The 12,504-nt window shown below is 38.5% G+C and overlaps 1 protein-coding gene across 1 annotated transcript in view; it reads right to left on the reverse strand.

Moving 5' to 3' along the window:
- MPP4 (MAGUK p55 scaffold protein 4) overlaps positions 1 to 12,504 on the reverse strand; it is a 59,174-nt gene that overhangs the window by 6,972 nt on the left and 39,698 nt on the right. Inside the window, exons 14-18 of the mRNA XM_072621511.1 lie at positions 11,933 to 11,953; positions 11,481 to 11,495; positions 9,881 to 9,922; positions 4,649 to 4,819; positions 3,030 to 3,110 (exon numbers count right to left, since the gene is read on the reverse strand). Of these exons, the coding sequence (XP_072477612.1) occupies positions 3,030 to 3,110; positions 4,649 to 4,819; positions 9,881 to 9,922; positions 11,481 to 11,495; positions 11,933 to 11,953 (330 nt within the window). The remainder of the gene's footprint in view (positions 1 to 3,029; positions 3,111 to 4,648; positions 4,820 to 9,880; positions 9,923 to 11,480; positions 11,496 to 11,932; positions 11,954 to 12,504) is intronic.

The raw sequence follows: 12,504 nt of genomic DNA on the forward strand, positions 1-12,504 counted from the left end.
GATTTCCAGTTTTTGGCCACCACAAAGAGGGCTGCTATAAATATTTTTGTACATGTGGGACCCTCTCCCATTTTTATGATCTCTTGGGGATACAGTCCTAGAAGCGATATTGCTGGGTCAAAGGGGATGCACATTTTTGTAGCCCTTTGGACATAGTTCCAAACCGCTCTCCAGAATGGTTGGATGAGCTCACAACTCCATCAACAATGAATTAGTGTTCCAACTCTCCCACATCTTCTCCAACATTTATCATCTTCCTGTTTTGTCATGTTAGCCAATCTGATAGGTGTGATTTGGTATCTCAGAGTTGTTTTGACTTGCGTCTCTCTAATAAATAATTTAGAGCATTTTTTCATATATCTATAGATAACTTTAATTTTTTCCTCTGAAAAGTGCCTGTTCATATCCTTTGACCATTTATCAATTGGGGAATGACTTGTATTCTTGTACATTTGACTCAGTTCTCTATATATTTTAGAAATGAGGCCTTTATCAGAGACACTAGTTGCAAAAATTCCCAGTTTTCTGCTTCCCTCCTAATCTTGGTTGCCTTGGGTTTGTTTGCGCAAAAACTTTTCAAGTTAATGTAATCAAAATTTTGCACTTCATAATGTTTTATGTCTCTTGTTTAGTTAAAAATTTCTCCATTCTCCATAAATCTGACAAATACACTATACCTTGCTCCCCTAATTTGTTTGTAGTGTCAATCTTTATACCTAGATCATGTACCCATTTGGACTTTATTCTTGTGTACAGTGTCAGGCATTGGTCCATGCCCAGTTTCTGCAACACTATTATCCAGTTTTCTCAGCAATTTTTGTCAAACAGTGAGTTCTTATCCCAAAAACTGGGGTCCTTGGGTTTATCAAACAGTAGATTGCTATATTCATTGACTACTGTATCTTGAGTACCTAACCTGCTCCACTGGTCTACCCCTCTGTTTCTTAGCCAGTACCAAGTGGTTTTGATAATTGCTGCTTAATAATACAATCTGAGATCTGGTAGGGATAGGCCACCTTCCCTAACATTTCTCTTCATTAGTTCCCTTGATATTCTGAACCTTTTGTTCTTCCAGTTGAATTTTGATACTATTTTTTCTAACTCTAGAAAATAATTATCTGACAGTTTGACTGAGATGGCTCTGAATAAGTAAATTAATTTAGGTAGAATTGCCATTTTTCTTATATTGGCTCAACCTACCCATGAGTAACTGATGTTTTTCCACTTACTTAGATCTGACTTCATTTGTGCAAAAAGTGTTTTGTAATTTTGTCCATATAGTCCCTGGGTTTGTTTTGGCAGGTAGACCCCCAAATATTTTATAGTATCTACTTTAGCTTTAAATGGGATTTCTCTTTCTATCTCTTGCTGTTGGGCTTTGTTAGTAATATATAGAAATGCAGAAGATTTGTGTGGGTTTATTTTGTAATCTGCAACTTTTCCAAAGTTGTTTATTATTTCAAGTACTTTTTTACTTGATTCTTTGGGATTCTTTGAGTGTATCATCATATTATCTGTAAAGAATGATAACTTAGTTTCTTCTTTGCCTATTCTAATTCCTTCAATTTCTTTTTCTTCTCTTATTGCTACAGCTAACATTTCCAGTACTATATTGAATAATAGTGTTGATAATGGACATCCTTGTTTCACCCCTGATCTTATTGAAAATGCATCTAGCTTATTCCCATTGCATATAATGCTTGCTGAAGGTTTTAGGTAGATACTGCTTATTATTTTATGGAAAGTTCCATTTATTCCTATGCTCTCCAGTGTTTTCAATAGGGATGGGTGTTGTATTTTGTCAAAAGTTTTTTCTGCATCTGTTGAGATAATTATGTGGTTTCTGTTAGTTTTGTTGTTGATATGATCAATAATGCTAATAGTTTTCCCAATATTGAACAAGTCCTGCATTCCTGGTATAAATCCTACCTGATCATAATGTATTATTCTCATGATAAGTTGCCGTATTGTTTTTGCTAAAATCTTATTTAAATTTTTTGCATCGAGGTTAAATACTTTTAAGGGTTCTGAAGGCAAACTTTACTCATCGGATCATTTCATTTCCTCTTTTATGTTTAGAGAGGAAAACTTGATAACTGCATTTCAATATAAATGGTTTCTTTCGTAATCCTGTCTTTTATTTTATAAAGTAAGAACAATTTTCTAAGGAGCGTTCTGCAGGCTTCACCAGACTGGACCTAGCCTCTGACATTTACTAACTGTGTAAAACCTAGGCAAGTCAGTAACCTCTGTCTGACTTAGTTTCCTCAACTGTAAAATGAAGATAATAATAGCACCTACCTCCCAGGGTTGTTGTGAGAATCAAATGAAAAATATTCATAAAGTGCCTGGCATATACTTCATAAATGCTCCCTCCTTTCCTATATCTTTTTCTGAACTTCTCAATTGGAAAATGTTTGAGTAACACTATTACAACTCCTGAAAGGGTAGTGAATTTCATCAAAAAGTTTAAGAGAATTTCTTTTTCCTTTCCTCGGCAGAGCTAGTGACTTATCGGAGAACTTTGATATGTATGTAAATATGCACATATATGACATATATTATGTATATTATACATGCATATATTATATAACATATGTATATATATCTGACAGGTTGAAATTTCAAAGATATTCATGGTATAAATTATCCATCTTGCTATAATTTAAATAAGTTTTTACAACGATAAATTGCCACATCAATTGAAATAGTTAAGAAATTTCTACTGAAGTTTGAGATAAAGCAGACTATGTAATAGCTTGCTAGAAATGAAATCCACAAGACTTTGAAGAAATGGGTCCAAAACAGAATGATTTTACAAAGAGCCTAGCAAAGTCACTCACCATCCTTCAGTCTGGCTCTACTCCAATAAATCAAAACAAAATCTAGTTAGGAATGTCTATCGAGGTTCCCTCATATCTTGTATTTTCACATCAAATGGTATATCACATGGCTAATGAAATTAATCCATTTTCAGAAGTAAAGGAAGTTTATTAAAACATGAAGTATAAAAGGAAAATGGAACTTACGTGGTACTGCACTTTGAAAATGATTTGGATCAGTTTCAATCAGTCGCCTTCTCAATTCATTTACTCCAACACCAGATGGGCCTGAATGAGAGGGTAGGGTGGGAAAGCCACATACAGAAATCATTAAATATGAATGACTACAGTTATATAGTGATGAAGTCACCATCACTGCTATCCTTATATTGGGGGGAAATAAAGAAGAGAGAAAAGAGAAAGGATGAACTATACAACTTCCTTTCCAACAGAGTTGGACAATTCTAAAGGGTCATTAGGAACTTTTCCTATTGACCTGTGAGAATAATCTGCATTCCTTAAAGAAGGAGTGGTCTTCCAATTCTGGAAATTTTGTCCATTGCCTAGGCACCTGGGAACTTGGTGGCACCTCCTCACCTCTGTCCTACAGGATCCCTAGCTTCCTTCAAAGTCCTGGTTAGATGCCACTTCATGCTATAGGCTTTTCCTGATCTACCTCATTGTCAGAGCTTTCCATCAGCCCTCTCTCCTCCATTACTTTGTATCTATTTTGTATACATTTTTTTAATGTCCTCATCTGTGTACATGTTATTTTTCCCCAGTGGAATGTAAGCCCTTTGAGAGCAGGTACTGTTTCATTCTTATTCTGATATCTCCAGTGCCTGGCCCAGTTCCTGGTACATAATTGTTGCTCAATAAATGTTTATTGAATTAAATTTAATTGCATACTTATACACTTCCTAAAGAATATCTTCTAAATGGGAACAGATGGTAATTTCACTAGAGACCTGTTTTAATATGGCTTATTGTTATAGAGACTCAGATAAGAATAAACCATATTATAACAGGACTTTGCTGTATCTTAAGAATAAACTACCTGACATAAAATGGGGGTGGGTCAGGAGAGGAAAGGGAATAAACATTTTTATATAGTGACTACTACATGCCTGGGGAAGCTAGGTGGTACAGTGGATAGAGCACCAGTGCAGGAGTCAGGAGGACCTGAGTTCAAATCTCACCTCAGACACTTGACACTCCCTAGCTGTGTGACCTTGGGCAAGTCACTTAATCCCAACTGCCTCATCCTGGGTCATCTCCAGTCATCCTGAAGAATATCTGGTCCCTGGATTCAGATGGCTCTGGAGGAGAAGTGAGCCTGGTGACTTGCCCAGCCCTCCCTCACTCAAAACAAAGCCAAGTGCAAGTCATGTCATTATTTCTCTGATGGCATGGTCTTCTTCATCAACGAAGATTAACACACACACTACATGCCCAGACACTATGCTAAGTGCTTTACACGTTTTATTTCATTTTATCCTCATAGCAACTCTATGAGGTAGGCAGTTGTTATCCTTATTTTAAAGTTGAGGAAACTGAGGAGGCAAACAGAGGTTAAGTGACTTGCCCAGGGTCACACAGCTGGTAAATTGCCTGATTAAAAATATAATTGCCCTCTAAAACAGAGGGATCCCTTTGCCTTTATTTTTCCTTTTATAAACACACCTGCTGATGAGTCTTTACACATGGTGCCCCTGCATTCCCCACCTGGCATTTATCACTTAAAATGCAGGATTATGCTCCAAAGTTATTGATTTATGTAAGAAGCCATAGTTATCATTAGGATGGCCGTCAATACTGGGACCTACCTACAAGCACAATCAGGCGATGCTTATCAGAAGGATGCCGCTGGTACCTTACCACCTCTTCATAGGGGGCTCCCAGGGCATTGTAGCAGCTGTTGTTGCAGTGAATGTAGACAGGCAGCTGGTTGGTGTGAGATTTTCTGCGACAGAGGCGCATGCTTCTTCGGAAACCAGCTGTGGAGGGTAAAAATCAGATCCATAACTAGCAGCAATTAAAATATCTGAGACAGCACAAACATTGTTTGAGAGCAAGAAACACCCTTTGAAGCTATGACTCTGGTGGCCCCTAGGAGCAGAGACATAAATAAGGTGCTGCTGGGGAGGCTGCCTCCAAGGGGAGAGAAAAGAAAGGGCAGAGCTCTCTTGGAACCTGACCTTTCTGCACACTTAAACCCTACTGATCACTCTCTTCTCCTTGATACTCATCTCTAGGTTTTTGCAATCCTGTTTTCTCCTGGTTCTCCTCCCACCTGCCTCATTGTACCTTCTCAGTTTCCTTTGCAGGATCATCACGCAAGTCATAGCGATTAACCATGATTGTTACCCAAGGTTTTGTCCTGGACTCTCTTTTCTTCCCCATTTCACCTCACTTAATGATCTCATCAGCTCTGTGGATTCAATAATGACTTTAAGATCAATGTTTCTTTCTTTAAGGCTCTCTCCTGACTTTTAGTCTTTTATCTCCAACTGCCTATTAGAAATCTCAAATTGGATATCTCATAGGTATCTTAAACTTAGTATATCCCAAACTCAACTCATTATCTTTCCTTTTAAACCATACCCTCTTCCTAACTTCCCTATTACTCCTGGCATGGGTGGAGGGTGAGCACCTCCAGTTGTCCCGATCTATATCTTGCCATTGGATCTAGATGGCCCTGGAGGAGAAGTGGCTGGTGACTTTGCACAGAACCTCCCTCATTTAAATCTAATTCATTTGCAAGTCATGGCATCACTTTTCTGATGTCATGGTCCTCTTTGAGAAAGAAAGACAAACAAAAACTATTCCTCCCATCATACAGGCTCACAACCCTCACTCTCTCACATCTCACCTACCCCTCCATATCCAGTCTGTTACCAAGTCCTGTCATTTCTAACATTGCAACATCTCTTCCATATGCCCTCTCTGCTCTGATACCAACACCACCCTGGTGAAGGTTCTCCTCATCTCACCCATGCACCATTGCTGTAGCCTTCTCCTCTGCCTCCTTGCTCAAGACTCCCTGTTCCAGTCCATCCTCGACTTTGCTCTCAAAATTCTTCCTAAAGAACAATTATGCCTATGCCTCCCCCTATTCAATAAACTTCAGGGCTTCCTATTACTTTTAGGATCAAGTATAAAATTTTCTTCTATTTGGCGTTTAAAGCCCTCCATAACCTGATATCTTCCTACTTTTCCAGTCGTCTTATATTTTGCTCCCCTCCATGAACTGTGATCCAGTGAACAGGCCTCCTTTCTATTCCTAGGACAAGACATTCTGTTTCCCTGCTCCATGCATTTCCACTGTCTGTCCCCGTGACTGGAATTTTCTCTCTCCTTATCACCATCTCCTGACTTCCTTCAAATCTCAGCTAAAAATCCCATCTTCTACAGGAATGTTAATACTCTCCTTTTAAAATCATCTCCAATTTTGTATGTATTTTATTTGTACTCAGTTATTTTCATGTTGTCTACCATACTAGATAGACTGGGGCAGCTAGGCAGTGCAGTGGATAGAGCACCAGTGCAAGAGTCAGGAGGACTTGAGTTCAAATCTCACCTCAGACACTTGACACTCACTAGCTGTGTGACCTTGGGCAAGTTGCTTAACCCCAATTGCCTCATCCTGGGTCATCTCCAGTCATCCTGATGAATATCTGGTCACTGGATTCAGATGGCTCCGGAGGACTGGTGACCTACACAGCCCTCCCTCACTCAAAACAAAGTCAAGTGTAAGTCATGTCATTATTTCTCTGATGACATGGTCTTCTTCGGCAACAAAAGATGAACACACCACATTAGATTGTAAGCTTCTTGAGGACAGAGCCTGTTTTTTGTCTTTCTTTGTATCCCTAGTGTTTAGCACGGTGCCTGGCACATAGTATGTACTTAACAACTGTTTGTTGACTTCACTTGGAGTACAATCAGAAAGTGGAAGTGGACAGGAGAGTGAGAAGGAGGAGGACCATCTGTAGCTTCCCATTTTAACATATTCTTTTCACTAATGAGGTGCTAAAATCTGTTGTTTCTGTGCTACTGAAGAAAAACAAGTGTTTTCATTTGGCAAAGCCCCAGTCATCTTGTCTAATTACAACTTGTGCTAATTACAGCTCTGGCAGAAATCTGGGCATGACAAGAGCCAATATAGAGGCATATTACTTCATGTCCTTCTTCCGCACCCTGATGCCTCTGGTCAGGTAGTCAGAGCAAACTATGGAATCAATAGCCATTTCTGTCTGAAGCTAGAGAATGTGGAAGTGCGATGAAGGCAAAGGTACCACAGGGGACAGCTGTCTTAGCCTTTGAGAGCACATCTGCTGCCTATTCTTCAAAAACCATGTTTTAATCTCATATTTCTTTGAGTGAGGAAGGGGAAGGCATTATTATTCTCTTTTAACAGATGGGTAATCTGAGAAACAGAGACTCCAGAATTTGTGATAAATTTACTGTAGGTGCAGAATCTTTGATTTCCTAAGTCCTAAACTCCTGGTCATTTCACTAGATTCAATTGCCTTTTGAGTACAAGACTTTCTGGGGGAAGAAACTGTTCTGTTTTTGTCTTTATATCTCTACTGCCTAGCACAATACCTGATGGTTAGTCAGTGAATAAACATTTATTAAGTGCCTACTATGTTCTAGGCACTGTGCTAAAGACTGGGGATACAAAGAAAGGTAAAAAGACTGCGCCTTCCCTGAGGAACTTAATGAGTGAGACAACATGCAAACAAGCTATGTGCAGGATTAATTGGAGATAACCAACAGAGGGAAGCTACTAGAATTAATGGGCAATCAGGAAAGGTGTCCTCTGGAAGGTGGTATTTTTTTTTTAAGAAAACCAGAGAAGTCATGAAGCTGAGATAAGGAGGGAGGGCATTCCAGGCATGGAAGAGCACCAGTGAAAAGGCCCAGATTCAGGAGACTGAATATCTTATTCAAGGAACAACAACGAGGCCAGTTGTCACTGGATTGCAGAGTATGTGTGTGAGGGGGGCAAATTGTAAGAATACTAAAAAAGTAGAGAGGCACCAGGTCATGAAAGACTCTGAATGTCAAACAAAGAATTTTATATTTGATCCTGGGGGTAATAGGGAGCCACTAGAGGTTATTAAGTAGGGGGGTGACATGGTCTGATCTGTGCTTTAGGAAGATCACTTTGTCAGTCAAATGGAGAATTGACTTGAGGCAGAGATCAACCAGACAACTACTGTAAAAAGGTGAGGTGACAAGGGCCTTTATCAGGGTGGTAACAGTGTCAGAAGACGGAAGGGGGTGCATAGGAGAGATTTTTTGAAGGTGGAAATGATAGGACTTGACCATTCATTGGATGTGGGAAGTGAGAAAGACTAATCAAGTATGGTACCTATACTGAGCAACTGGAATAGTTATGAAAAAGTTACATTTTGAGGGGAAAGGTAATGAATTACACTTTGGACATGTTGGCTTTGAGATTCAATGGGACATCCAGTTTGAGATATACAATAAACAACTAGAGATCAAGAGAGAGGTTAGGACTGGACAAGTCAATTGGAACGTCATCTGCATGGAGATGATGAGCAAATGCATGAGAACTGAAGGGGAAGAGAAGAGGACCGTGGACAGAGCTCTGTGGGACACCCATGGTTACTGAGTGTATAGTTAATACTCAATAAATACTTGTTGATTAATTAATTGATTGTATATTTTCCTTATTCTAACCTTTTATCTACTCCCTAAAGTAATTTCAGGATTCAATTCATTCAATTACACCTATATTTAGGACCAGCCTGAATTGTAACCTGAGTAAGGAATTACTAGTATGATTTCATGACTTCTAAGAATTTCCCACAATGCTTCCCTCTTTCCTCTTCCTCAAGAAAATATCTCTTCCATCCAATGGCTAATTCCTATCATTCTAAGCTTTGTTCCTTCCTTGTTCCTTCAATCTAAGGCTTTGATCCCGATTACAACAAATATACCTTGAGGATTGGAGGTGGAAATATACTAAGCTTTCTCAGTCACATACATCTCTGCTTGAAATGAGTTTTGGAATCCTTCCTTCTAATGAATTTTGATAAGAAAGCAAAATGAACTGGGTACCTTAGGAAAAATGGGCAAGAGGAGGCCAGGAAAAAAGGAGCAAAGAACCCCAAAGTTGGGAGTCACCAAAGACAAACCACCTATTTTTTATAAACAAAAAGGCCAGCATTGTTTATTCTCCTAAAGATACAAATTATAGTCAAGGAGTGGGCAAGGTTCTAGAGATATTTATCAATGCCTCTCAGCTGTATTTAGACAATCTATGTATACATAAACATAACTTACAGGATGCACATACGCACCCTATGAGGGAGATGAAAAATGGCTGTGAAAACCATAAATCTAGTTGGCATGGAGTTGAGGAAACACTCCAGTAGGGTAGGGTATGCCATGGCACTGACTGGAAGATCAATGAGGAAAAGATCAGCAAGCAATTTAAAGGAGTTTTGAACAGAGCTATCACTAACATACAACAGGGCTTTGTGCCAAGGTAGTAAACCCCAATAATGCGTGTACTCCCTACCTGAGGCAACTACTATTTCCATACCTTACCCCCTCGTCTTCCAGAGGTACAACATGCCAGTGCCCTTGGGAGCCAGCCCCAGGATCTCATGAGCAGAGGAACCCCTTTCCCTAGTCTCTCCCCAATCCTCTCCTACCCTTTGGACGTTTTTGTGCCCTAGCATCATCACTAACTTCTCCCTTCTACAGTGGAATTTCCCCCATAAGCAATTTTGGCTAGGTATAGCTCTGGTTATAAAATACATTATAATATATATATATATATATATATATATATATATATATATATATATATATATAATAAAATACAAATATGTCTCCTTGGAATGGGAAAATTTGAAACGATGAAAAGATCAGAAGTTTGCTAAAAAGAAGGCTTCAGGCATTTTGGAGAAAGGGAGAGCTTGCAACTGTCTGTAAGGAGAATTATCATTGAGAAGGGTGTGTCAGAGTTAGTGGGAGCCCAACTAAGGCAGGCAACAGACTCACTTATCACCCACCTATAAAAAATTGATGGCCATATCCAGCAAATTCCTCTTCATCTAGGTCATGATGAACAAACAGCCCGAAGCAGAAAGTGGGGTGGAAAGGAAAGGATGGTGGTTATTCTTCTCCTCACTGAAACTATTCCCACATTTACAAACTACTTCATTTCCACAGGGAGCAGCAGCACAACTGATGTAATGATGAGCCTGTAGATGGAAGCCCTCTTGGGGATGCCCTAAAAACTTTGAATTTCATCACTCCACTAAGGCACAGACATTTGTAAAGTGTCTAGCACAAACTTAGATGTTGGATCTCTTTATGAACTAAGGTATCACAATTCATTTTCCTTAACATATTCAAGAATCAAAATACCTTATTAAAGACTTATTAAAAAAGAGTGGTAAAGGTCACAATCAAAATCTGTAAAGTCTGTGTGCATTATTTCATGCTCAGCCTAACAGCATGGTAACTGAAAACAGAAATTAAATTTTTAAATGGTACTAAATTTGGGCTTTTAAGCTTTAGTGGGAGTGAGTCCTTTACTATGTCAATACATTACTTAAGTTTGTTTGACTTTAAAAGTAACTCATTTTGAGGAAATAAAAATCAAATAGGACTACTCTGTGATCCCTAATTGTTTCTCATTTTCATAAGTTGATAAAAGATACAGAACTTTACTTCAGATATAGGGATAAAGAAAACTGTTTAGAATTCTCAATTCAGAAATGTGCACCTCTACTTTATACAGTAAGCTGCAGTCACACTTTGTACTGTAAATGCTTCGGTTTAGCACCTCAGAGAAACATCTATATACTAAAAATGTCCAGAAGATATATTTTTCAAATTAATTTCCTCTGTCTCCCTTTTCATGCATGCAGAGTCATAGCTAAAGTGGGAAGACCAGGGCTTGGCCTAGGGGTTCCAACACTAGGAGAGGAGGAAAAGGATTCTCTTTCCCCATGGCAACCAAAATCACTTTGAAGTTCTCTGTAGTGCCCTCTCCTGAAGCTTAACTTTCTCTTGCCTGCCGTGGAACTAGACTCTCTTAGGTAACAGATGCCAGGCCCCTACCAGCTCCACCCTCCATTCTCCAGGTCAGACAGCTCTCTGCACAACCCTCCTCCAATGTCTCCACTACTCTCCACCCAATAAACAACTGGTTTTGCCCCAGGTGAAAAAATTACTTGTGGTACTATAAAATGGTATAGAGTCTATTCCTATATAAAATATTAGCAAACATAACCCCTTAAATTAATCTTTGTTTTAACATTTTTCAAATGTAAATACAAGGCAGAAATATCTTCATTTCTTATTTCATGATCATTTAAATACATGTTTCTAAATGAAATAAGTAATAAGAAAAAAAACAAGGGGAAATATCTACTGGGGATACAGCCATATGTATTTAGGAGATGTATCTCTATATAAAATATATTTCATTGTTCAGCTGTTTTTAATCCTTTTAAGAAGATATTCTTCATAATTTGATAGTTAGTAGTCTAATTTCATTTTAGAAATCTAAAACGAGTTGCCCAGTCCAGTATTCACCCTGTGGTACTGACATTCTTTAAACCTGCTTCTTTTTTTATGTACAGGAAATAAAATTTAAGTTACCTTCTGAGAGCTCCTCTGGACATTCAGATAAAAGCAGAAACAGACATTAAAAATTAAAATCTGAGGCAATGATGTCAACGGCCAAAGGAATGCCCTGACGTTCAGTGTAACATTTGACATTTCTCTTTTGGTCTCAAAATGAGACTTAATGTAAAATATTACATCATTAAGATAAACTGCACACAGGTGAAAACATAAAAAATTGAAACGTGTAAAGATTTAAACATCCTGAGTGGGCAAATACATTATTAAATGAATGTTGAGAATTTAGAAATAGCACGTTATTCATTTAGGGAAGGTAAACTGTAAACTGTAAACTCACCACTCACTACTATATAATTGGGACAATTAAACATTTATTGCATCATCTTTCTAGAGACATGTTTAAATGGTGATAAAATTTAGATAGACATGAATAAAATTAGAGGCAAATTGTTTACTTTTTTACTCACCAGATTGAAAGGTTTCTTCATCTTTGATTTTCGATGGGGAAGGAGGAAAAATACATGGATATATCATTGCAAGATTTCTCATACTCAGATTGTATTATCACAAACACATCAATTAATTATTCTTTCTGGACACAATGCTTACTCCCTTACCCTAGGAAGAAATGGAGGGAGGGAAGGAGAGAGGGAAGACAGAAGGGAGGGAAGGAGAGAGGGAAGGATAGCAGGAGGGAGGAAGGGAAGAAGAAAGGGCAAAAGGAGGGAGAGAGAAAGAGGAAAGGAGGGAAGAAGGGAGAACAGATGAAAGAAGGGAGGGGGGAAGGAAGGAAAGAAGTTTTTATATGATATTTATTATGTACTAGGCATTGTGCTCAGCATTTTACAAATATTTCATTTGATCCTCAAAGCAGCCCTGTGACATACGTGCTATTATTATCCCCATTTTTATAACTGAGGAAACTGAGGCAGACAGAAGTTAATGACTTGTCTAGGGTCACCTGGCTAGTAAGTATCTGAGATTACATTTGAACTCAGGTCTTCTTGACCCCTGTATATAAATGTCCTCAGTCTTAATG

The sequence above is a fragment of the Notamacropus eugenii genome, chromosome 6 (assembly GCF_028372415.1).
Source record: "Notamacropus eugenii isolate mMacEug1 chromosome 6, mMacEug1.pri_v2, whole genome shotgun sequence".
In the NCBI taxonomy this organism is placed as follows: Eukaryota; Metazoa; Chordata; class Mammalia; order Diprotodontia; family Macropodidae; genus Notamacropus; species Notamacropus eugenii.